A 26,977-nucleotide genomic window follows, 5' to 3' on the forward strand; every position below is an offset into this window, starting at 1 on the left:
TTAGGTTATTGATAGTTTCCTTTGATGAGAAGAAACTTTTTAGTTTGATGCTATCCCACTTGTTTATTCTTGCTTTAATTTCCTGAGCTTTGGAGGTTTTGTTGAGAAAGTTACTGCCTGTGCCAATATGTTGTAGTGTTGAACCTATGCTCTCCTCTACTAACTTCACAGTCTCAGGTCTAATTTCTAAGTCTTTGATCCATCTTGAGTTGATTCCTGTGTGTGTTTGGTGAGATATAGGGGTTCAGCCCCATTTTTTATTCTTTATTTTGAAACAGGGTCTCACTAAGTTTTAAAGGGCCTATGTAGCTGCGCTGTCCTCAAACCCTGCATCTCCTGTTTCAGCCTCCCAAATGCTGAGATTACAAGCGTGCGCCACCACGCCCGGCTTACGTTTAACATTTGGATGAATTTACAAACTATTTACAACAGCTCAACAAAGTTCTGCTAAGGGAAAAAGAAGGTAGATAGGAGGCGGGAAGACTTTTCTATCCTCCACAAGTAGCCCTGGGACTCTGCCTTTTAAGGGCTGTGTGATCTGAGTCAAATCACTGAAGCTCTCTGGGCTGCTCTCTCATCCTCCAAGCGTAAACCCTTACTCCCGGAAAGCCCGACCCTGCTTCCACGCTCTCCCGCACTGCTGCGCCTGGCGGCCCCCGCCTCGCCGGCCGTGGACTACAACTCCCAGCGCGCCCCGCGCGGCGCTCCGCCGCCCGCCTCGTGCGCATGCCTTGGCAGACGTGGCACCAAGCTCGGAGGCGGGGAGCGGTTGGGAAGTGGCGGTGGCTGTTGGCCGCTGCGAGCTGGCGGGCGGGCGCCGGACCCGAGCGGAGACGGGCGGCGGCGGGGATGGCTCGGGCCGGGCCGGCGTGGGGGCTGCTGCTGGCGATCTGGGTGAGCGGGGCGGGGCGGGGAGGCGGGCGGCGGCCGGGCGCACGTGTGCCCCGCGCTCCGCGCTCGGCCCCGGGGACGCGCGGGCTGCCTGGGCGCCGGCGTGCGGGGCAGGGGGCCGCCGCCCTCCGCCGGGCGCCCCCGGCCGCGGGGCGATGCCCGGCGGGGCGCTTGCTGCACCGCACAACTTTGGGAGGGCGCGGGTCCCGGCGCCGCCAACTCGGGCGAGCCGCGGGGATGCGCCCGCCGCCGACTCCCGGCGCTGCACCTGTGCGAGTGCGGGCGGGGCGGGCGCGCCTTCCACCTGCACCGCCCGAAACCTTGCTTTAGGGCCACCCTGGTGTTTGGGAAACCCGCGGCTCGCCCCCCGGGCTTCGGCGCGCACGCGGAGCTCAGCGGGCTGGGCGGGGTCGCCGCCCCCGGGCAGTTCTGCTCCGACTCCGGCCGCCGCCCCGCCGCCTCCCGGCAGTTTCGCGGAGCGGCGGATCATTTGAAGTATCTTAGCTGCCTCCCCCATGAAACGGGGGACTGTAAAGATATCCCCCTCACGAGGCTGTCGGGAGGGTTGGATAAGAAGTCGGAGGAAGCTTTGCAAACTGCAAAATCATACGGGGTGGAGGCGGGGCGTGCCAGGGAGCTGGGGGTGGGGGGCTGCCCGGGGCGATGTAGCTACGCTGGGGGCTTCCGGGGATCGCGGGGACACGTCGGGATGGGTGTGCCCCGGACCTGGGTGGGTGTGCCCCGGACATGAGTGGATGTGTTCCAGACCTGGGAGGGTGTTTGCTAGGATGTTGCAACCATCAACATCCCTCCAGTAACTTCTGGTCTCCCTTATGTTAGGACCATCCTTGTTCCCCTTAAGTTCCAGGAAACTTCCTGCCCTTGGCACTCAAATTAACCCAGGGTTTTCAGTGTTTTTCCCTGTGGGTGTGGCAAGGATGCTGGGCAAATGGGAGGAGAAAAAGAGTGTGGATTGAGTTGCTTTAAACATTTGCATCTCCCGATACCCTGTCCTTTTGGAATCGCCAGTGAGGAGTGACCCCGTGTTTTCTGGTTGTGTGGAAGAGAGTGGGGAGGGAGCTCTGTTCCTGCTCTCTGCCTCCAAGAGCCAGGCTGGAGCTGTCGCTTCACTGTATCTGGGTTGCCGGACACCACTGGCCATTAGTTCCCTGGAGCCAGCTGGTCTCGGTGGGTCTCCAGGCCAGGTAGGACTGAGCAGGGCATGGGGCCATTTCTGCCGGACCTCATCAGATCTTTGTCCTTGGACTCCGAGGGGTTCCTGCTTTCTTCCCTACTCCCTCTTGTGAAAACAGTTGGTGTGGGGATCTGAAGTTTCATTCAACAAACATTTATTTATCAAGGATATTACCTGGCACAAGGTTGGATTTGGGCTGGGGAGGAAAATACACATTGGCCTGGCTTCTGGGTCTGCTCTGGGCTGGGTGGGGAGCCAGCCACATGAGCAGCGAGTGACCGGAGAGCAAGTGCTAATACCCAACCCGGATAGCCTCTCTTGAATGGGAGCTGCACTTTGAGTTAGAGGCAGGTCAGCCGTGGCTGTCTTGAGGTGGTGGGCTGAGCAGTCCTCAGGGAGTGTGTGTGGTAATTAGCTGGACAGTGGAAGTCTGCAGGTGCCCTTCTCAGGGCCCTATGGAAGAGCAGGGAGGTTTGCTGAGACACTAGATGCTGGAAGTCGTGAGTAAGCAGTTTATATCTTCTCCTTTCCCTTTCCCTAAGCCAGGAGTTCCCTTAGCCAAGAGTTGGCTTAGGGGATGGAAGGCATATGGGGTGGACCCGTAGGGGCTGTGGTGGTGGTGAGTGGCTGCTTGACACTAGGTTGGGCCTCCGAAGACTTATTTATTTTTTGTACTGGGGATTGAATCCAGTGACATTCTTGTCTCTGAACTGCACCCCAGCCCCTTTTTTGATTTGAAACAGGGTCTTGCTAAATTGCTGAGGCTGGTCTTCAACCTGCAGTCCTCTTGTCTCAGCCTCTTGAGTACTGGGATTACAGGAGGTGAGATACTTGCCTCTGCAAAATTTGAATACTGCGTGGATGGATCAGATAAGAACTTCCTGATTCCCTGGGGAGTAGATTGTGTCTCTTTGTTCATTCAGTATTTACTGAGTTGGCTGACACATACACAACCTTGGGCTATGTCCCAAGGAATATAAAGAACAGTGCCCCCCCCCATTCCTCAGTTTTGATCTCCACAGGTTCAGTTACCTGTGGTTAACTTAGAAGGGAGAGTACAGTACAAGTATTTTGAGAGAGCGAGAGACACCACATTCACATAACTTTTATTACAGTAAAGTTATGATTGTCCAGTTATTTATTGATGCTAGCTTCTTACTGAGCCTATGTGTATAGGGAAAAACACCATATAAGATTATGTCTAATCTGTGATTTCAAAACTAGGAATCTTGAAACTATCTTCTTCAGACTGTCCTCTTTGGGCTATAGAAAGGAGTCTACAGATATTTGTTTACAAGGATACATACCCACCACTTTGTTGTTGTTTTGGTACCGGGGATTGGCCTCTCTACCACTGAGCTACATCCTCATTTCTCCTAATTTTTTTTTTTTTTCTTTTTCATTTTGAGACAGGGTCTTGCTAAGTTGCCAAGGCTTGAGCTTGGGATTTTCCTGCCTCAGCCTCCCAAGTTGCTGGTATTACAGGCATGTGCGCCCCCACCCAATTCCCAGTGTCCACCACATTTTTTTCCCCAGTATTGGGCATGGAACCCAGGGGTATTCTACCTCTGAGATACACCCCCGGTCCTTTTTTTTAAGTCTTTATTTTTTGAAACAGGGTCTCACTAAGTTGAGAAGGGCCTAAGTAGCGGAGGCTGTTCGCAAACCACAATCCTCTGGTCTCCACCCCCCAAATGCTAGGATTACAAGCATGTGCCACCATACCCAGCCATTCACCATAGTTTTATACTATTAGTAATATGGAAATGGCTTAAATGCTCAACACTAGCAGCATGGTTAAATAACTTGTGGCCCTTTTCATACCATGGAAAGTGATGTTAATCTTTGTCATATAGGTTGATATGACAAATATGCCATACACTGGGTGGTTTGTAAGTAACAATTTATTTCTCACGTTCTAGAGGCCAGAAGTCTGAGATGAAGGACCAAGCATGGTGGGTTGTGGGGTGGGGGGAGGAGTTTTTCTGGCTGCAGACTACTAACTTCTTTTTATATCCGCATGTGGCAGAAAAAGGACTAGAAACCTCTCTTCTGTCCCTACCCCTTTTTGCAGAGCTGAGGATTGAAAACAGTGGCATTCTACCTCTGAGCTACACTCCCAGTCGTATTTTATTTTTACTTTGAAACGGGTCTAACTAATTTGATTTCACTACTTGCTGAAGCTGTTTTCGAAGCTGTGATCCTCCAGTCTCAGTGTCCCAAGTACTGGGATTACAGGCATGTGCCACCACACCTGGCTTCTAGTCCCTTTTTTGAAGGGCCTGTTTTTGAGTCCCTTTCACGAGAGCACTTTCTTTATGGCATAAGCATCTCCCCAAGGTCTACCTCCTAGTACTACCACAGTAGGGGGTAGGATTTCAACATGGAATTTTGGGGGGACATGAATATTTGGTTCATTACAATGTTTATAAAGGATATATTTACTAGAATGTAAAGTTTGTTGTTAAAATATGTTAAGATGTTGAGGAATACCGAAGCATGTGGAAGAATGCTCAAGTGTGATTACCAGAAAAGCAGGATATAAAACTAAATCCCAGGGTAGCTGAAGTTGTGTGTATGAAGAATTAGCAGTGCCTCAAAATACTAATTGTGATTGTTCTGGAAGGTGGAGTGGTGGATGGATTTTATTTACTTCTTTGCTTATTCTTGTTTTTGCCATATAAATATGTATTTATAATCAGAAAAGCTAAGCAATTTTTTGAAAAAGGTTTCTTTGGGGGCCTTCCTTCAGCCCTCTAGAAGAACAGCTGGGACAAGTTAACCCCAAGAGCTTCCAGGCTGGGTCTCTCTGCCCTTAGGGTCTGCTGTGGGAGAGGCCAGTGCTGTCGGTGCCCTGCCCTGCACCATGCTCCTGCCTTCCTGCCCCAGTCCACCCCGCAGCCCACCCTTTCCTGGGGCCACTCATGCTGACTATAAGATAGAGAAACTTGTCCGAGCTGGACAGTACCCTCCCAGTTCCCTGGTTCTCTCATGTCAGGACAAAACTGGAGCTGGGCTCTGACCAAGTTTTTACTGATGCGCAGAGAAATCAGAAAATAACAGTGGTAAATGGTTCCTGTACCCACCTTAAATCTAATTATTTTTAGTTAAAAAACTGGCCAGCATGGTGGCCCAGGCTTGTAATCCCAGTACTTGGGAGGCTGAGATGGGAGAATTGCAGATTCCAGTCTCAGCAACTTTGTAAGGCCCTATTTCAAAATAAAAATCAAGCTGGGGGTATAACTTAGAGGTAGTGTTCCTAAGTTGAGTCCTTCACACCACACCAAAACAAAACAAAAAAACTTGCCCCCTTTTCTAGCTTAATGTTCATATTTTGGGGTGGGGTATTTTGAAGAATAAAACCTGCAATAATATAATTTCTTTCTTTGTGTGTGATAACAGGGATTGAACTCAGAGGCATTCTACCTCTGAGCTATATATCCCACCCTATTTTATTTTGAAATAGGGTCTCTCTAGGTTGATGACTCTTTTGCCGAAGCTGTCCTCCAACCTTCAATCCTCCTGTCTCAGCCTCCCAAGTATTAGGATTACAAGCATGTACCACCGTGCTCAGCTGTGATTTTTATTTTTAAAGCCTTTTTAAAGCTGGGTATAGTGGCTCATGCCTCTAATCCCTGTCCTTGAGAGGCTGAGACTGGAAGATTGCTACTTCCAGGATAGCTCAGCAAGTAGTCAGACCTGCATCAACCTAATACGCCCTGTTTCCAAATAAATAAAATAGGGTGGGAACATAGCTTGAAGGCAAAATGCCTCTGGGTTCAATCCCCATTACTACACACACACAAAAGTCTTCTCTTGATAAAATTCATTTAAAAATATATTTGCAAGCCAGGCATGGTGGCACACGCTTGTAATCCTAGTACTTGGGAGGCCGAGACGGGAAGATCACACAGGTTCAAAGCCAGCCTCAGCTACTTAGGGAGGCTCTCAGCAACTTAGACCCTGTTTCCAAATAAAGTATAAAATAGGTCTGAGAGTATAGCCCGGAGGTAGAAAAGCCCCTGGATTCCACCCCCAATACCACATACACACACAATATTTATGTATTTGCTACATGTTATGTTTATAACATTTTAAGCATGGCATGGGGGCACATTTTTGTAATCCCAGAGATTTGGGAGGCTGAGGTGGGAGAATCTCAAATTGGAGTCCAGTCTTATCAACTTAATGAGACACTATGTCAAATATTTAAGAACCAGGTGTGGAGTTCGAAGTTCGAAGCTAGACTCAGCAATTTAGCAAGATCCTGTTTCAAAACAAAAAATAAAAAGGGTTGGGGGTATATTTTGGAGGTAGAAAGTCCCTGGGTTTAGTTCCTATTACCAAACATTTTTTTTTTTTTTTTTAAAGGCTGAATATGGTTCAGTGATAGAGTATCCCTGGGGTCAGCACTACAAAAATATGATCTTTTAACATAAAATGTACAAAATATAGTCTGTGAGATTTGGACATCTGAGAACTGATCTCACTCAGTCTTTAAATTTTACTTATTGATTGATTGAGATGCAAAGGATTAGACCTAGGGCTTCATGAAAGCCAGGCAAGTGGTTTACCACTGAGATATTTACCCCCTTTCTTGCCTCTAACCCCTTATTTTATGAGGGAATAGCCATCCACTTATAAAGAAGGGTAGAGCTGGAGTCCAGCCTGAACTGCTGAATAAATTGGGTTCTTCCCAGTCACCACCACCCCCTTAGTCCTGCCTAGCCCCTGGTGGGCTGGAGGCTTAGACCCTGGGGAGCAGTGGGTAGAGGTGCAGAGGCAGATGTTTGCCCCTGGCCTCTTCTGCAGAGCTTTTAAGGTACACTCACTTAGGTTCTATGCTTCTCTGGGACCATTATTTATTTAATAGGCTCTTGTGGACTGGCCTGGGGACTTTATTGCCATTTGTAATGCTGTTTGGAACCTGGCGTGCACTTTTCTCTCAGAAATAAACACATTATGGAGGAAGTCTTAGAACAGACCCAGTGCACAGGGTGGAGCTGTGGCCAGGTGCAGGCAAGTGCTGGTTGCTGAAGATTTGAGTGAGGCCAGGTGTTGGCACTGAGTGGCCAGAGGCTGCCCAGGAAGCGCAGTGGGAGATGACCACAAGCAGGGCACATCTCAAGCTGGGACCACAGTGGGGCTTCTGTCTGCTGTGTGTCTGCCCCAGCTTTCCTGTGTTGGAAAGAGTGCATGTTGCAATCAGGGAGGGCAGCCTCCAGGACCGAGTTTAGCAAATGAAGTTAGGCCAGGCTGGGCAGAAGGAGCGTTTGACTCTGACAATTGGGATAAAAGACTGGAAAAGTGATGTAGAGAAGCTCAAATGCCCAACGGAGCCATGGGATGTGGACCCTGGAGGTGATGGAGACAGTTGCTCTTGTAATAACAGACAACACAGGCTCTGGTTGGAGGGTAAAGGCTGGGCCACTCTCTTCCCTCCCTGCTGTGCACAAGATGGAGTCAAGCACAGTGTGGTGGGAAGAACATGGGCTTTTGGCCAGCCAGCCCTAGCTCAGGAGCTGGTGGCCTTGGCCCTATTTCACTTTTCTAGTTTGTAAGTAGAGATAATAATATCCATCTTGCAGAGCTGAAGGGATCAGAAGTGACACAGGAGGCTGTGGCTCAGTGCTTGGCTCATGAAAGGGCATGATTGAGCCTGGCGTGGTGATACACACCTTTAATTCCAGTACTTGGGAGGCTGAGATTGGTGAATCACAGGTGTAAAGCCAGCTTCAGCAACTTAGTGAGACCCTGTTTCAAAATTTAAAAAGGAAAAATAATAAAAAGGGCTGAGATTTAATTGGAAAGAAAATGCCCCTGAGTTTAACCCCTAGTACACACACACACACACACACACACACACACACACACACACACACAGGCACGATCATGGGATGCTTGGCAGTGGCTGTAATCTGATGAACACGAGGTGGTGGGCAGTGCAGGGCTGGGGTTGCTGAGCATGTAGGAGGCTGTCCATGCGGATTCCTGGTGGCAGCCTGGGCTGCTAGGCGTCTGTACCTGAGGTGCTGCTCTCACCTCCCCTGTCTGCTGAACCCCTGCCAGAGACACTGGGCAGTGGTGTGTGCAGAGGGCTAAGGATTTAAGTGCACTACAGTTTCCTCCCATTCCTTCTGAAATCAGATCCTCTCTTGAGAACCAAGGCTAGACCACACTAGTCCCTGGAGGTTTCACCCTTGCTCTGTGGTTTACTCTGTGGGGCTCTTGTGTCTTTCTTAGTGCTTTGGGTAGGTTTTGAGACTAATGAACCAGGCCTGAACTGAATGTGTGGGGTTTAAGAGTTTGTTATTTTACTTTGCCTGGAACCTGTCCCCATTTTGGAGCTCTGTGGGAGACAAAAGAACAGCTGTGCTCACACAGGAGTGTATCCTCTCTGCCTGGCCCTCCTGTGCTGCTGCTAGAGCCTCTGCCTACTGTTTGCTGACCATAGTTGTGCAAAACCTGATGTGTTTGTAAAGGGCATTAGAGTTTGCAAAGCATTTCCATGTGTTTCACACAGTGTCGTGTTAAGAGCTCTTTTGATTTGATGAGGTAGGCTGTTCTCTGATCTCAGAGAAGGATGCATGGACAGAGAGGTCAGAAGCCATATGCCATGTGTCCAGATTGGAGGTGTGTGTGGCTGGGAAGGTGAAGACGCAGGGGAATAGGTTGGGATACACAGTGGCTTACCTGAGTGTGTGAGCAGCCCCTCCAACTTGTTCTTTGGCTCTCTGATGGCTCTGAATAGAGCAGAGAGTGACGTGGTCCAGAGAGAGGGCTTTTAAAGCATGAGTCAAGTGGTAGAGTTTCTACACCTTGTCTGTGGATAAAAACCACTTGAAGATGATGTGTGTAAAAATGGATTACTGGGCTCTTGAAAAAATGACTTTTTTCAAGAATAAGGTCCAGTTATCTGTATTTCTGAAAGGCCTATACTTAGGGCTATGGTGTGGCTATAAAAGTGTATTATAGGGGAATGATTTAGTCAGTTTTCCAGGGCTGTGACAAAATAGCTGAGGTAATCAACTTAAAAGGGAGAAAGGTTTTGTTTCAGCTTTTGGTTTCATAGATTGCAGTCCATGCTGTCTTAGCCCTGTTGCTTTGGGCCTCTGGTGGCACAGTATACAGTCTGACAGGAGTGTGTGGTAGAGGATGACTGCTTACCTCTAGGCAGGCAGGAAGCAAAAAGAGAAATAGGAAGGGGTTGGAGACCCAGCCTTTACTAGAGCAGGTAGCAACACTAATTTGCATGGAAGATAGTAATTTGCCAGGCAGGGTTTCTGCCCTCCATATAATGGTGAGACATGAGTTCTGCCCATGTGAGCTGTGTTGCCCTTATCTGCTGTGGCAGTGTTTGCTTTTCTCCAAGGGGATCTGGGGGATTGTGGGCATGTGTGTGGCAGAGGGTTATGGTGCAGCTATAAAAGGAAAGATGGATCAGGTCCTTTCAGTTGGTCACACTCAGTGCAAGGGAAAGCAGAGCTGGCCTCTCTGGTTTTGTTCTGGTTCAAGATATGGGGGGTGGGAGAGTGCTGGAGGGAAACCGGTGGGACCTTTTCTTGTGGGCCAGCATAGAGAAGAGCGTGCGTTTGTGCTCAAGACCTCTGTCAGCGTCCAAGCTCTACTGTTTAGGCTTCACCGAAGCCAAGTCTCATAACTGTTTTGAGCCTCCTTTTTCACATCTCTAATGTGGGGTTAGCACCACGCCCACACCAATTTTGCAAACATTTTTATTGCAACTCCTGCAAGAACATTTTTTTTTTTAAGGTACTGGGGATGGAACCCAGGGGCATTTTACTTCTGATCTACACCCCAGGCCCATTTTTTACTCTTTATTTTGAAACAGGGTCTCACTGAGTTGCAAAGGGCCTCAATAAGTAGTAGTTGAGGCTGTCTGCGAACCACAGTCCTCCTCTCTCAGCCTCCCAAATGCTGGGATTACAAGCATGCACCCCCACGTCTGGCTACAATTGTATATTTTATAGCAAGTCATAAGTACATGTGCATAAATATAAGCAGATTTAAGTGTCCCACTTAAGACTTGGTCTTGCTGCCTGTGATAGACACTGATGTTTCTTATCTAATGTCATTTTTAAAAGATGCTGGTGTCACCTACTGAATTGATTTTAGGACTCCACTGGAGTTGAGACCTGAGGGGTGGTAACATGGGTGTAAACTCTCACCTTTAGATGACCAAATTAAATAATATATAAAAGCACAGCTGTGTTCCTGGGGTCATTAGCACTCGAGTTGCTCGCTCTTTCTTTCTTTCTTTCTTTCTTTCTTTCTTTCTTTCTTTCTTTCTTTCTTTCTTTCTTTCCAGTCTTGGGGATGGAATCTAAGGGCATTCTACCTTGGAGCTCCACCCTGAGCCCTGTTTTTTATTCCTTATTTTGAAACAGGGTCTCACTGAGTTGCAAAGGTCCTCACTAAGTAGCTGAGGCTGCCTGCGAACCTCATTCTTCCTGTCTCAGCCTCCCAAATGCTGGGATTGCAAGTGTGCGCCACCACACTCGGCTCATTTTCTTATCATTAATGGAGCTTGGAGCTAGGGTTGAATTACCTGAGTGGCGACTCACTTGCCTCTCCTCCTCCCTGCTGCCCAGTTCAGTGCTCCCTCGACCAGTGCCGCCTTGTTAACTGGCCTGGCACACCAGGCTGGCAGCCACCCAAAGGCTCTAGAAGAGGTTTTCCAAATCATTAAAAGCTTCAGGGACTTAAATCTTGGTTAAATGCACTGTAGTTGCAATTTCAGGATAAGAAAACCTGTTTTTATAAGCTCAGATCAATTGACCTACCTCTGGCTCGTCCCTTGTTTATAGCCACATTTGTACTGCAGGAAAAACTACTGTCTAGCCCTGAACATAAAGTGTAGTCTTTCTTTTTCTCTTCTTCCTTTTCCCTCTCTCCCTCCATTTTTTTTTTTTTTTCACATTGGTGATTGAGCCCAGGAGCATTCTACCTCTAAACTATATTCTTTACCCTTTTATTTTGAGACAGGGTCTTAGTAAGTTGCTCAGGCTGGCCTTGAACTTGTGATTCTCCTGCCTCAGCCTCCCAAGTAGCTAGGATTACAGGAATGAGCCACTGTGCCTGGCTAAGGTGTAGTTTCTTAAAGGTAGCTGAATGTAGGTCAAGTATCCCTTATCCAAAATGCTCAAGACCAGAAGTATTAGGTTTTAGATTTTCAAACATTTGTATATATATATATATATCTTGGGGTTGGCACCCAAGTATAGCACCCAAGTCTAAACACGGAATTGATTTATCTTTCATATATGTCTTACGCACGTAGTCCCAAAGTAGTTTTATACATTGTATTTGAGTATACCTGCTTTTCTACTATGACATGTGCCCTAATGTCAGGAATTTTCCACTTGTGATCATGTCAGTGCTCAGAGAGTTTAGATTTTTGAGCATTTAGGATTTGGGGTTTTCAGATTAGGGATGCTCAATTGGTTTGAGAAATGAGGCTAGGCTTGCATTTGTAGGAGCAAGCAGTCAGGTATGTGTGGCTCTGGGCATCTGTCTACTTTAGGCTCCAACCAGAGCACTGGGGTCTGTCAGACTGGGATGAATCACAGCTCACTTACTTGCTGTGTAGCTTTGAGCAAATTCTATAACTTTGATCTTGAGTGACTCCCAAAGGTCTGTGTGTTAAAGTCTTGGTTGCCTGTCTGTGATGTTCTTGGGAGATGGTAGACCCTATGGGAGGTGAGTCCTAGTGAAAGGAAGACAGGTCATGAGGGCATGCCCTTACAGGAGATATTGGAACCCAGCCCCTTTCATTCTTGGCCTTGATGTGAGCAGTTGCCTCTGCCATAACTGTCTGCTCATGCAGTCCAGTAGCCTGAGATCCACGTGATCATGTTCTGGAACCTCCAAAGCCATGAGCCAAAGAAACCTTTTCTCTCTATAAAGCTAATTATCTCAAGCATTTTTATTTTACACTGTTGGAAAGCTAACACAGCAAGTTTCTTAAATCAGCCTCAGTGTCTCTATCTATAAAATGGATTCAATAAAGTATTTGTTATACTTGTCAAGATAATTGAATTAGATAGTATGTGAACCACTTAGCTTGGTGCTGGTCACATACAGCATTCTGTACTTTCAGTCATTATCATCCTAACTAATCCTCAGGCCCTGAACCTTGCCATAAAAGAATCCGGGCATGGTGGTGCTTGCTTGTAATCCCAGCATTTGGGGGGCTGAGACAAGAGGATTGCCACTAGTGGTCAGCCTCAGCTACTTAGTGAGGCCCTTTGCAAGTCAGTGAGACCCTGCTTCAGAATAAAGAATAGAAAATTGGGATGGGGATATAGCTCGGAGGTAGAATTGCTCCTGTGTTCCATCCCCAGTACCAAAAATACAAAAATCTCTTGCCGATGGTGGTGGCACATGCTTGTAATCTTAGTACTTGAGAAGCTGAGACAGGCCAGCCTCAGCAACTTAATGAGACCATTTCCAAATAAAATATAAAATAGGTCTGGGGGTATACCACAGAGGTAGAAGGCCCCTAGATTCCATCTCCAGTAACACACACACAGTAATCCTCCCTTGGATTCTATTCAAATGCTTTCCCATTTAGCACCCCCATCTGCAGCTAGCCATGGGTCCCACATCCAACAGGTAGGTCAATGTCTGTTTGCCTGCCTGCCTGCCTGTCTCGATGTCTGTCTGTCTGTCTGTCTCTCTCTCTCTCTCTCTCTCTCTCTCTCTCTCTCACACACACACACACACACACACACACACACACACACTGTTATAGTTAGTCCAGGGACTTGTAATATTCATCTGTTGTTCAAAGGCAGACATTCGAGCATTAAGAAACCTGAGTGGTGTTTAGTTATGGTGGTTGGTTACAGATGCTTAAAATTTGCCTTTTTTTTTTTTCATGTGGTACTGGAGATGAAATCCAGGGGTCTTTTACCTCCAGGCTATGCCCTCAGCACTATTTTATTTTGTATTATCTGGAAACAGAGTTTGCTAAATTGTTGAGAGCCTCACTAAGTTGCTGAGGCTGGGTTTGGACCTACTATTCTCCTGTCTCAACCTCCCAAATAGTGGAATTACAGGCATGTGCCACCATGGCTGGCTTAAAATTTGCCTTTTAAGAAAAGCACAAATGACTCATATTTTAAAAATTAATGCTATTTTGTATATTTGTCATCAAAGCTATTCTACAAATATTTCTTAGGTATGTGTTGCATACAATAATATTACCTATAAAAAATCCCTATGCTTATGTGGGAAAGTACCAGCGAGCATTTTCTGGAGAGTGACATCAGACGGCCTGGGGAACAGGCAGGGTCTGTATTCACTTGCTTTCTAGTACCTCCCTTTTGTTTTTTTATTTATTAGAAAAGTATCCCCCCTTCATAAAAATGTCAGACTTACAGAAGAGTTGCAAGAATACAAAGGAATCTTATACCCGTTATCCTAGTTCCATGTTGTATCCATCAGCATTCTTGCAGCTATAATCTAAATATCTGACTACATTACTTTAGAGGAAAGGAGATTGATTTTCTTAAGGTTTCAGGCGCAGTCCATGTGAGCTGGGGACCTCAGGTCTGGCAAGAGGCTGCTTCCTACCTCACTGAGGCCAGAAGCTAGGGAGGGAGAGGGTAAGGGAGAGCACAGGCAGGCCCGGCCGCACCCTCAGGGACCACCTCCTTCAGCCACACCTTACAGCCCCACCAGGTAGCACCAGGTGTATCCTTAGAGTAGATTTATCTATCGGCTTCTGGGATTACAACCTCAGGACTCAATTACATCAGCTCCAAACAATAAATGCGCTTTAGGGGACATCTTATATCTATTACATATGAATGTTAGTATTTTATCGTATTTGTTTAATCGTATGCCTCCTCTACATATATAAAGTTTATATATGATGCTCCTTTGCCCCCAAATGCTTCAGTACAGTCATGTGACACATAATGATGTTTTGGTCAGTGATGAATTACATTCTCAGAACTAATAATCTCTGCTATTAAGCAATGCATGATGTATTTTCTAAAACACAAGGACATTCTCTTCCATAATCACAATATACTGATTAAGTCAGGAAGGTAGTACAATTGTCATTCATTGGGGAATTGGTTTCAGGATGCCCTTCATGTACCAGAATCCACAGATGTTCATGCCCCTAATATAAAATGGCACAGTATTTGCATAGAACCTATGCACATATTTTATGATACTTTAAATCATTTCTAGGTTGCTTACAATGCTTGGACTCAATCCAGAATTACATATTGTATTTAATTGTTCCTATTTACTTTAGTTGCCATTATTATTATTATTATTATTATTATTATTAATTATTATTTTCAGTACTGGGGATGGAACTCAGGGACATTCTACCTTGAAGTTATACCCCCAGGCCTACTTTTTGCTCTTTTTTTTTTTTTTTTTTTTTTTTGGTGGTACTGGGGATGGAACCCTTCTCCAGGCTACACTCCCAGACCTATTTTATATTTTTATTTGTAAATAGTGTCTCTTAAGCCAGCAAGGCTGGCTTCAAACCTGGGCGATCCTCCTGTCTCCACCTCACAAGTGCGGGGATTACAAGCATGCGTCACCACACCTGGCTTTTACTCTTTATTTTGAAACAGGGTTTCACTGAGTTGCAAAGGGCCTCACTAAGTAGCTGAGGCTGTTCATGAACTGTGATCCTCCTGTCTCAGCCTCCAAAATACTGGGATTACAAGCGTGGGCCACCATGCCCAGCTGACCTTGATTTTTTTTTAAGATCCCCCCCCTCTCTTTCTCTTTTTGTGGTACTAGAGATGGAATCCAGGGACATTCTACTTCCAAGTGACACCCCCAGCCCTATTTTTTATATTTATTTATTTTTGGTGGTACTGGGGTTCCTGGAAGCCCTTCTACCTCTGGGCTACACTCCCAGACACCTATTTTTTATATTTTTATTTGGAAACAGGGTCTCCTAAGCCAGTGCAGCTGGCTTCGAACCTGTGCGATCCTCCTGTCTCTGCCTCCCAAGCGCAGGGATCACAAGTGTGCGCCACCACACCCAGCTATTTTTTATTTTGAAATAGGGTCTCACTGCATTGCAAAGGGCCTCGCTAAGTAGTTGAAGCTGGCTTTGAACCTGAGCAATTCTCCTGTCTCAGTCTCCCAAATGCTGGGATTACAAGCATGTGCCATCATGCCTGGCTTTCATTTTTGTTTTTGACTGTGTTTTCATTTAGTCCATCTTATTAAGAGGCACATTATATCAACTCAACCCCTTTCCTAACGGTGTTAATGTATGTTTCTTAGTTAAGGAGGTTTCTGCAGGTTTATCCACAGCAAAGTTATATTTTCTAGTGGGGAAATGCTTTGAAACTGTTAACTATTTCCAAAATGGTAGCCAAATAGTGGCAATCTTGCTCCTTAAATATTTAAACTGGACACCAGGTGTGGTGGTGCACACTTGTAATCCCAGTACTTGGGAGACGGGAGCGTTGCAGGTTTGCAGCCAGCCTTAGCTACTTAGTGAGGTCCTCTGCAACCTTAGTAAGACCCTGTTTCAAAATGAAGGATTAAAAAATAGGGGCTGGGGGTGTAGCTCACGAGGTAGAAAGCCCCTGGATTCAATCCCTAGTACTGAAGAAAAGAAAAAATTGGGCATGTTTATTATGGCAAGCTAGAAAAATAAACAAAAAAGGAAGAATAAAAACTATCCAAAGACAAAACCTTAACTTTAGTGCTTTTTTCCTTTTAGTCTCTTTCCAGGCATAATTATGTTTACTTATAGTTGTGATTATACCATGTAAATTTTGAATTTTAGTTTTAAAACTTAACAATATGGCAAATATTTTTACATTGAACCACCTTTACAAATGTCTTTTAAATGGCTGGATTATTCAGTTGAGTGGTTTACTCCAGTTTGTATATCTATACCCCTGCTCTTGGACGTTTAGGTTGTTTACAGATTTTGACCCTTCTGAGTAGGGTTGTGTGAGTCATATCTGTGTCCTCTGCTGATTTTTTTCAGGACAGATTCCCAGAAGTAGAATTACCAAGTTGAAGAGCACAAAACTTTCAAGCGATCTGATGCATTATTCCAAATAGCTTTTCAAAATAATCATACCGTTCAGGTGTTGGCTAGCAGTTTGTTTATTTTGTGGTTCTGGGAATTAAAACCAGGGGCATTCTACCCCCAAAACACCCCCAGCCCTGTTTTATTTTTGGTAATAGGGATTGAACTCAGGGGCATTCTACCTCTGAGCTATACCCCCAGCCCTATTTTTTATCTTTATTTTGAAACATTGCCTCTCTAGGTTGATGAGAGTCTCACTACTTAATGAGGCTGTCCTCACACCTCACACCTATAATCCTGTCTCAGCCTCCCAAATAACTGGAATTACAAGCGTGTGCCACCACGCCTGGCTTATTTTATTTTATTTATCTATTTTTGTGGTACTGGGGTTCCTGGAAACCCTTCTACCTCTGGGCTACACTCCCAGACCTATTTTATATTTTTATTTGGAAACAGGGTCTCTTAAGCCAGCGAGGCTGGCTTTGAACCTGCGCGATTCTCCTGTCTCCGCCTCCAAAGCGCGGGGATTACAAGTGTGCGCCACCATGCCCGGCTTATTTTTTATTTTGAAACAGGGTCTCACTAAATTGAGCAGAGCCTAAGTTGCTGAGGCTGGCCGTGAATCTGAGAGCCTCCTGTCTCAGCCTTCCAAGTACTGGGACTACAAGCATGTGCCACTGCACTTGTCAGCAGTTATGATGGCTGACCCATTGTCTTCCCTCCCTCTCTTTCTTCTTTTAATTTTTCTCCTTTTTAATGTGCCCAGCAGTGAAGATTTGTATTGAGATTAATTTTCTGTATTTTGAATGATGAACGCATAGGTATTTATCACCTGAAACAAATTATACTGCATTATTAGCACACTACTCTTTTCGACTGGGAATACTGCTCTTCATCATCAGGATGAGCTCTGAAGTCATGCAGGTGGCCAGGGAAGAGCCTTTAGTACAGGGAGTGATGTGAGGCCCCATGTGAGAGATTGGGGCATTTCATCTGGAGAGTCCTGAGAAGGATGTGTTTGCTGTCTTTAGAGTGTGATTGGCTTACAGATAGCATGGGAGACGGAAGAATTTGAACTCTGCAATGACAGAAGATATTCAGGATGGAGTGGCTAGGGCAGAGGATAGGGACTTCTATAGGACTATTGACATAATGACTTCCGATAACCTGAAGCCAGCAGAGTTGAGCAGTCTCAGGAGGTTCTGGGTCCCTGGCTCTGGAGGCTGAATGTGGCATCTAAGGAGTGCTGAGAGGATTTCTATATAGGGAAAACAACCAGCCTAATCAACCCTGCCAACTACAAGAGATGTCCTGCCTTCTCAGTCTCCTACAGGATCCTCTTCATAGATAAGAGTTGAGGTAGGGAAGCTGGAGAGTTCCTAGCCAATTTCCTTACATTTTTGGGTAGCTGTCACCAGGTGACCAAGATACCTAATAAAAACAGGCACAGAGAAAACTTGGATAATATTTGGGAGGAATACAGGGTAAATCAAGGTCAGTCTCTCTGTTTTCTTTCTTATAAACAATTTATCTAAAATACAATGCAAGATTTGGTGCTTTAGACACCTTAAGGTATCCTCATTGCAACAGATATTAATATTTCTTCTAGTTAAAGCTTTTGTTTCAAGTAAATACCCTGTATATGTGCCAGAAGACCCAGAATGGTAGTGCCTTAAAAGATCATTTGTTTCACTCATGTAGAAGCCTTCAGAGCCAGTATTCCAGGGCCAGCACATCTCTGTGACGTGAGGAGCCAGGCTTCTTGTTAACTTCACATCTTTAGCGAGTCCTCGTCTCTAGGTGGCCACTTGAGCTACAGCCCTCTTGTCTAAATTCCAGCTGGCATGAAGGAAGAGGGGACTAAGAAGACCCTTGTCAAATGTCTACTAGGGATAGTTCCTAAAAGTTGCTGTAGAACACTTATACTTACATCCCAGGGGCTGGGATTTAGCTACATGGCCGGCCACATTAGAGGAGGTGTACCCAAAATCACAATTGGCAAGGACTTTGGAAGTCCTTCCATCCCTTCCCTTTTTCCATAAGATGAAATCCAGTCCTAAGAAGGAGAGGTGACTTGTTCAGGGTCACACAGCCAATAACTAACAGGGTAAGCACATGGGTTTCTGACTCAAAGCACAGTGCTCTGAAGACTTAGACCTTGAGCTCTACATTCTCAGGCAGCTCAGGTCCTCTCACTTTGGGTCAGACCTGTGTCTGCTTTTAACCTTTTTCCTCAGTCCTTTTACCAGCAGCTTCTTGAGCATCTAGACTTTTAGAGTCTGACATTTCAAAGCTATTTTGAGCATAATGTGGGTTAAACTAAATTAAACCAGTTTCTTCACAGCTCCCGGCATAAGAAGGGTTTCTTTTTTCAGGTGACAGAGCAGAAAAGGTCAAGTTGAGTCCCACCTCCACCCTTTCTCCTAAATGTTAAATTTTTGTCCCCAGATCTTCATCGTTAGCAAGCCGCTATTACATAATTGACTGTCTGGCTTCAGGATCTGCAGGGGAGAGTAAATCTATAATGACAGACGGCTTTGCCGTTACAGCGAATATGAGGGCGCTGGCATGCGCCCCAGAGACGGAGCTTTTTTAAGCAGTGGGTGTAATGTGGCAAGGACTGTTCTTTCTCCCTGATTATTTTCCAGCATTGTATGACTTTGGTCTGGTGGTGATGGTGGGTGGGTACCAGGTTCCTACAGTGAAGAAAGAAGAGTGTGTGGTGCTGTGAGCTAATGGGGAGGGGACCCAGGGAAAGGGTGGGAGGAAGGAGTGCCTGCCCCTGCACACGGGTCTCTAGGAACACATGTGGGGGAATTGCTGCATGTAAGGTCTTCATGCCCATGGCCCTGAGGTCCCTGGCAGATCCCAGGATCCTGTGGGCTTGCAGAAATTAGGCTTAGTATAAACCCCTGTGGGGACCCCCTTGCCATGAGATGTGAACTTCTTGGTTGTGTTAGCAGACCTGCCTGGGTAGAAGCTGGAGCCCTTCTGCTTGGCTGGCCCTGGCTGTGGCAGCAGCCTGGGACCGGGCAGGGTGGCATTGGCAGACATCCCCCGGCCAGGAATTGGGGAGCTGAGTTGCCCTGGGTCTCCTTACCTGCTGTGTGATCTTGGTGATACAACATCAGGGTCTCTGCCTTCTCTGTAGCGTGAGGAGTGCAGAGCATTGCACCGGGGCTCTGTGAGGGTTGGACGAGGCATCCCATGCGGATCCTGGGAAGCACGCTCCAAATGTGCTGCGTGACCTCTCCATCTGGGTCACCGTGCAGCTGGCTGAGGTCACCAGGTTTTCTGGTGCTGAGTGTGTGTACGTGTGCGCTCCTTCCTGCATGGACCTGCTGTTTTGCCTGATTGCAGGCAGGACCCTGGACAGGAAAAGGTGGCCTCTGCTTTGCTGTTGTCCTTGCTTACTAACATTACTAATTAATAATTACCATGTACTTCTGCATGCCAACATCATGTTAGGTTATGTCTTTTTCCTCTCTCATTTAATCCTGAGCCAGCCCTCCAGGGGGGCATCTCTGTCACCCTCTCCACTTTCCAGCTGTGCAGATGACAGGCAGAAGTCTAGTAACAAGCCCAGGCCATCTTGCTTTAAACAGAGGCACCTGGGTTCACCCAGGCCTGGAAGATGTGAAGGGAGGAGGGAGGAGAGCTTAGACCCCGGGTACTTGGGATGGACAGTTGTCTTGTAGAATGCTACGGGGAACCTGGCACGTGAGGAGGGAGTTTGGTCTCCTCCTCTGTGGCTCACAGCTGTGCTGGGGATGAGGAGGACCCCTGTGTGGGCACCTGGGTGCTGCTGGGCTCTGAAGAGAGTCTAGCACTCTGATGGAGGCTGGTAGGTGGAGTGGAAGGTAGTGCTGGTACTGTAACAGGGTTTGGGAGGCTGGTACTTTAACAGGGTGGGGCACTAGTTTTCTGATACAAGCAGGAACTGGCTTTCAAGGTCTCTCTCAGCAACAGAAAAGGGGGAAGTCGTCTTCCCTGCAGCTGGAAAATGTTTTATGGGTCTCAGCCCAGCCAGTAGACACAGCCTAGGCCCCAGGTGAACACTAGCAAGACAGAGGGCTGATGAGCTGGAAGAAGGCAGTGACTCCAGATGGAGTTGCCTGGTGAAGAAAGGTGGCCCTCTTTCTCCTCTCAACCTCTAGAACACTTGGCTCAATGTGAAGAGCCTACCAAGCACAGGATCCACACCAGGCTGGCTTCTCTGGTACCACCCTTTCCACCAGGGGCACGACAGAGGAGCAGTCTGTGCACCACTAACCTTGTTATTGTAGTCATCATTGTTATCAAGGTTTGTGGGTTGTGACTTACGGAATCTGCAGGGAGGTTCTGGGCAGAGTGATCCCAAGCTCACTGGCTGTATCTACAGGAAAGGAAAGCACGTGCTGGCTAGAATCAGGCCCAGTGAAGGAGGGGGTATGTTAAGTGGCTGGAGGAAGTCCCCATGGGCATACAGGGCGGGAGGGAAGAGAGAGGCCTCTCTCTTGGCTGCCGCTGGTTGCCCTGTAGGGTGAGGTCTGTCTGAGGAGAACATGGAGCTTTTCATCCTTCCCCTCCTCACACACTGCGAAGCCTCGGATCCTAGTTCTTTGGACCATATCTCTCTGGGTTTTCCTTGGGTCTGGTTCTTCTGATTGTTTCTCCTCTCTCACTGTCAGACCTGCAAATCCTACTTCTGTGCCCACCCTGGAGATGTCCTTCCTTCTCCCCAGCCTGCTGCTGCACCTCCTTGCTCCCTCCTGGTCACCCAGCTCCTGCACAAGATGTGAGATGTGACTGCTGGGCTTCCAGCCCTGAGACTTCCCAGGTGTCCCCGGGGGCTTTGCTGCAGACCTTGCCTCTCCCAGCCCCTGGCCACTCCAACCTGCCTTTCCTCCTGTATCCTACCTGTTCTGTGCTGGAGCTAGCCCCCCAAGGGTCCCCTCCTTCCCTCTGGCCTGCCCCTGGGAGCTCTCCCTCCAGCCGGGAGGACATGTGTTTGGCTGCCTCCTGCAGGTCTTCTTCCTCATCTCTGCTGCTCCTATTCTCCCATCTTAGGCTGTGGTTCTCATCTCCAACTCTGAATCCTCCAAGCCATTTTAGACTTTTCCCCTTCCTTTTTCACTTACCTATTTGAGTCTTTGAGTCTGTTGCTTTTCCCTCTGTGGCATTTGGATCGACCCTTCAGCTTTCTAGCCACTGGCTATTCCCTCCACCCCCACCTCCCGGCTGGTGCCCAGTCTGAGGTCACCAGCAGATAAGCCTGTAAAGTCCCAGGTCCATCCCTGCACTCTGCTGCCGACCAGCTCAGGTGGACCCCCACCCAGCCCCACTTGCTCTCCCGGTGCCCAGACCATCACTGTGCTGTGTCTCAGGGCTCTGTGGTCCCTGCTGAGAGCTGACAGCACTCACTTTGTAATGTGCTTTTGGCAACTGACCTCTACAGGTCAGGAGTGTGGTAAGGTGTGATTTGTCATGTTTATTAAGCTGGACAAATATTTCCTGAGGGCTTGCTGGCCACCCAGCCCTCCAGAGCTCTCAGTCTTGGGGAGGTGGAGAGGAAGGAAGAGACAGTTTCTCCTTAGCGACTTCTAAGTCAGGCAGGCTGCAGGGAGTGCCCAGGGGCAGCCAGCTTCATGCCCGGTAATGGGTTTTGAGCAAAGTCAATTTGCTCAGTGTATTTCCTGTGGAGCTTAAGCTGTCTACTCTGTCACTGTAAACATTGGGTTAGAGGCTTTGGTGGCTGGCTGGAAAGTGGCTGGTTTAATCTCAGATGGCCCTTGGTCAGATGACCCGAGGGATTGACTGGTGTTATAGGAGGGAAACTAGGGTGTGCCTGAGCCGGGCTCCTGTGGCTTCTCTTCCTGTAGATGCTGCACCCCCGCAGGCCAGCTGCACGTCTGCTGCCTGGCAGCTGTGCCCTTCTCCATCTCAGTTCCCTAAGAGTAGGTGCCTGCCAGACTCAGGAGGGCTGATCTGCAGGTCAGAGTCCTGGGCCTAGGCAGTTGTTTTTCTTGACTTGTCAGATTATCCAAGGATTAAAAACAGAGCAGTGAGAGTCAGTGTATTTTTCAAACAGATGCATCTCTCTCTCTCTCTCTCTCATCACCATGTGCACTGAGCTATAAACTTTTTAGCCTGAAGTTTGTTAGTGTCATGGGAGCAGTTGGGTAACACATACTAATCAAGTCAGAGGAGCTTTGGGTGAGCTCTTAAGGCGGCTTACATAAGGGTAGTGGGTCCTCAGGCATCCTGCACAGCTTGGGTAGGGTCAGTGGGGTAGAAGAAGAAGAAATAATTCCTTGAGTCTTCTGTATGGTTTTACTCTGGAGGAAAGGAACCTTTGGAGTACAGTGGCAGATTTTATTTAGAAACACTAGAAATACATATTTTCTGTTTTCTACTCTGCTGAGATGGAAATTTGTAATATGGTACTAATAACTTAGAGTGCTTCATGATTCAGAAAACATTTTCAATAAGTTATCCTATCTTATAGCAATCCCATGAGGGAGGTATTATTACCCCATGTCAGATGTGAATCACTAAGCCTCTAAAAGGTTGAGTGATATTGGGCTCTTGGGAATTGAGTGGTAGAGCCCAGACTCAGCTCAAGACTTCTGGCCACAAAGAGTCCATGGTCTGAAAAGGCATGGGGTAGGAGAGCAAATTAGAGACGGTATTCAGATCCTGGAAGTACTTATTAGCTGTGTAACTTTGATAAGATTATGTCTTCTTAATTTTTTTCTAGCAGAAATTGAACGCCTTTCAACATAGTAGAGCATATCAAATATTCTCCAGTTGTCCTTTTTATTGACCACGTTCCTGTGTGATCTTTGTCTTTGTTTCAGTCCAGGCTAGGGGCTCCGAGCCTGCCAAACTGTTGACTTGGGACATTTCCTTACTGCAGTGACAGTTCTCCTCACCTTTCTTTTCTGTGGGATCCTTTGTTTCAGAGACCCTGTTGTTCTCATTTTGCAGTGACTTGTTTGGGTTCCAGTGGCTTCCTCAGAGTACATTGTTGGCAGGTTTGCACATCTGCTATCTTCAGTCTGCCTGTGTAACTCTATATTCATAATAGTTTGGCTAGTTGTAATAGAACTCCAGTCTGATAGGATGTTCCTTGAAAACTGTGAAGACAACAAATGCTTCATTATCTTCTGTGGTGCTGATGAGCTGTCTTGCCAATTCTGACCTCTGGTGTTTTGTGTGTGGTTGCTTTTTGAAGTTTGTGGGATCTCCGCTTTATCTATTCTGAAATTTTTTAGTTGATGTGCCTTGGTGAGAGTCTCTTTTTAAATTCAAGATGCTGGACTCTCTGAACAAGAAACTCACACTCTTCATTTTTGCAACCTTTCCTTGAATTTTTTTTGACAGTTTTTCTACTTGTTTTCTTATTTTTCTGGAATTCCTTTAATTTGCTCTTGCACTTAAAGGACCCAATTTCCCATTTTTCTTATTTTATGCTCTTTTAAATTTCTTTTTTTATATATTTATTTATTTATTTATTTATTTATTGGTGCAATGTATTCATACATCATAATGGTATAAAGAAAATACTTATTTTATATTTTAGGAAATTTTTTTCAATGCTGTGTCCAACCCCAGTTATTTCTGTAATAGTTTCACTTTTCAAGGATTTATCCTGGTTCTCCCTGCTTTTTCTTTCTTCATTGTATTTTATTCCTGTTTTAAGAGATATACCATTTTATTTCTCTGAGAATAATAATTATAGTTTGTCATTTCTTTGGCTCTTTTGTTTTCTTTTTCTTCTAAGGTTTGTCTTTGCATTGGTTTGCTTTAGTCTTTGCCTTTTGTGTTGAGATGGAACATACCCGGTGAGCCTCGGTTGTCTGTATGGAAGAGCCTAGCATGGGCATTGGCAGGTCCATGATCAGAGAGGGGTTTGGTGTACCTGGGATATCCAGGGGGCTTCACGGTGGAGAGGTCAGTGGGTATTCAGTGTTTGGAGGTTCTTGAAATCACTTCCTCTAGGGATTCTTTTTCTCTTCAGTTTCCACAAAGCATAAAATCTCAGCCGGGCGTGGTGGCGCACACTTGTAATCCCAGCGCTTGGGAGGCTGAGACAGGAGGATCTCACAGGTTCGAAGCCAGCCTCAGCTACTTAGTGAGGCTTTCAGCAACTTAGTGAGGCCCTGTTTCCAAATAAAGTATAAAATAGGTCTGGGAGTGTAGCCCAAGGTAGAAAAGCCCCTGGGTTCCACCCCAGTACTAATCTCTTCCTAAGACTGACAAGCAGCATTTTGGAAAAATGTAGGGAGATGATAATGAGGGGGGGGGTTGGAGAGATGGGTGATCTCAAGGTTCAGTTTGTAGACTTTTCCTTTAAAACCCTTGTTTTCTGTAAGGGCCATCTCTTACCCTCTGCCCCAGTGTCTCCCAGTAGAATTTTCCCAATTGCTGATGTTATAAAACTTTTTATTAAAGAACCTCTATGACCTCTGTCTTATCAGCACACCTGTTTGCCATCTAGTACACCCCATATCTTCTGCCAGGTGGGCTGGGGGCTTTTGCTGAGCTGCGTGGGCTGGGTGAAGGCCGCACTGTGTCTATTCCTTATTCCATTCCAAGTTTTAAACCACCCTCTTCCCCTCCACACGCTGCTTTTAGCTCACCTTTTTTTTTAATTACCTAGAGATGCACCTGTTATGTGAAGTTCCCAGGATTTTCAGGGTTCTCTAGGGGGAAATTGCCTTGTTTCTTGCTGGCTGGCCTGAGCCACTTGACTGAGTTAGAAAAGCTAAAACCTCTCGTGATCTGTTCCCATCCTAAGCATCAAGGAGTGCTCTTGTTTCCTGTGGGTCCTGCTTTCTGCTTCTAGGTGGGATGGAGTTTTCAGATGGTGTCATATATGGCATTTTGAGTAATGCATACAACACATTGTCCTCCCAGGGAGCCCTAGATTGACACAACAGTGGGCATGTGTACATATGCAGTCCTAACCACCTGGTAGAGGTGCACAGAGGGGAAGGGCAGGTGGAGCCTGTGAGTGGGCTGGGACATTCATGCAGGCGAAGAGGAAGGTGTGGTGGTGGTGTCCTGAGAAGGGCTGCTTAGCCTCATTCCTTAGAAGTAAAATATGTTCCAGGCAGCACAGCCATGGTCGCCAGTTTGTCCTGGGCCAGGCCAGAGGCAGCATTCATGGTTTCTGCCTCCTTCATCCACAGGTGGTCCTGCCGGCTTGGCTGTTCTCCACAAAAGTCTCACTCATTGAGAGAATCTCCGACCCCAAGGACTTGAAAAAACTGCTCAGGACCCGGAACAATGTGCTGGTGTTTTACTCCAAATCTGGTGAGTGCCCTTCCTGGCCTTGGGGTCGCCTATGGGTATAGGGAGGGGAAGGAGCAGAGGCAGAGGTGGGAGAGGGAGACTACAGGAGGGGGCGAGGCTGTTGAGTGGCAGCTTTCCTTGGAATGGGGCGGAGGTATATAGGGGCAGCAGGTCTGCTGCTTTTGCATCCTGAGGGTCATTCCAATTACTTACCATGAATATTCCTTGGGGAATGTGCTCTGGAGCCCTTCGCCCCGTTGGAAGTACAGAGACAAGGGTGAGCAGTGGGGATGGGCACTCTGGCTCCCTGCGTGGGCAGGGTTGAGCCCGGCCAGGGCTTGCATGCGTCACTAGAGCTGTTGATGAACTGCCTGGGCTGCCTGTTGCCAGCTGAATTGGTCCCAGGTGAGGTGGCACTCACTGGCTGACAGCCTGGCCCTGCCCTGCCCAGCTCCGGTCTGTTCCCCCTCTGGGGTCATATGGAAGACTGACTTTGAAGCAGGCCCTCTGCTCCAGGTAAGGCAGCTTTCCTGGAATGGGGCAGCAGAAGAGAATGCTGCCTCTCTTCTGACCTTGAGGCCTTACTTGGCTCTTGGCAGGGACTTTGGGGAAGGGCAAATGGCTGACTGTTGGTGTTGTTCCAGCAGTTAAGTGTTTCTCGCTGCTCCTGAGGATGCCAAGTTTCCTGTGCCTCTGGAGAAGCGGCAGCCAACAGCTGGGCCAGTTCTGGGCACAGCTTCCCCAGCAGCTCATCTTGACACCCATTGTCACTTGTGGCTGATGGAGACATGTTCCTGCTGAAGCCTGTGTTTCCTAAACATCCCTGGCACATGGCTGCTAAAGTTGCCACCCCTTCCCCTTCCCCTTCTTCTTCCCCTTCCCCTTCCGAGGGTCTAGCACACACACACTCCCTTTTGTTGTTGAAAGCCCAGAACATGACTAGCATGTCTCTGCTGTCGGGAATGAGGGAAACTAAGGTGGTGGGGGGGGAGCACAGTTTCTCTCCAGGCCCTGAGTAAACATGGTTTATCCCTGGGCTGCTCCTGGAGCCAGGCTGGTTGTCAGTAAAGGAACATACTTAGTCCCTTCTCTGGGATATAAGGTACTTTTATGAGACAGTCTCATTTACTTCTTTGCCACAAGGGAGGCAGCACAGACTGTCTGGTAGTTTATGAACAGGACATGGAAGCTGAGAGGGGATGACTGACTTTTTTGAGGTCTCCCAGCTAGTGGCACAAAGCTAGTTCCTACCTCTGCCTATTGTGTCCTCTATTGGAGGAAAGGACAAAACTGGTCAATTCTGCAATGACTGAGGCCTTTGCGATTGGCCTGGGCCTGAGACAGGGAATTTAAGGTAGCTGAGCAAGTGAGAGGGTAAGGTCTGTTGGGCCTGCCTGGAGGCAGAGAGCGGAGCTTTCCCCTGGTCTCCTTGCCCCTTACCTCTGTCTCATTCCCTGACTGTAGAGCCTGGGTGATCATTTTAGCCCCCTGGGCTCTTGCCCATACCTGCTGCACGAGACTTCTTACCACCAGTGGATTTTCTGAGCATCACATAAACTGAA

At 47.2% G+C, this 26,977-nt stretch overlaps 1 protein-coding gene across 1 annotated transcript in view; it reads left to right on the forward strand.

The window, feature by feature from the left end:
• Nucleotides 1–726: 726 nt before the first annotated feature.
• PDIA5 (protein disulfide isomerase family A member 5) overlaps nucleotides 727–26,977 on the forward strand; it is a gene marked incomplete at both ends in the record, with an annotated part of 90,530 nt that continues 64,279 nt past the window's right edge. The window contains 2 exons of the mRNA XM_080696726.1: nucleotides 727–894; nucleotides 25,313–25,436. Coding sequence (XP_080552852.1) covers nucleotides 727–894; nucleotides 25,313–25,436 — 292 coding nt within the window. The remainder of the gene's footprint in view (nucleotides 895–25,312; nucleotides 25,437–26,977) is intronic.

The sequence above is a fragment of the Muscardinus avellanarius genome (genome assembly GCF_963383645.1).
Source record: "Muscardinus avellanarius genome assembly, chromosome: 5".
In the NCBI taxonomy this organism is placed as follows: Eukaryota; Metazoa; Chordata; class Mammalia; order Rodentia; family Gliridae; genus Muscardinus; species Muscardinus avellanarius.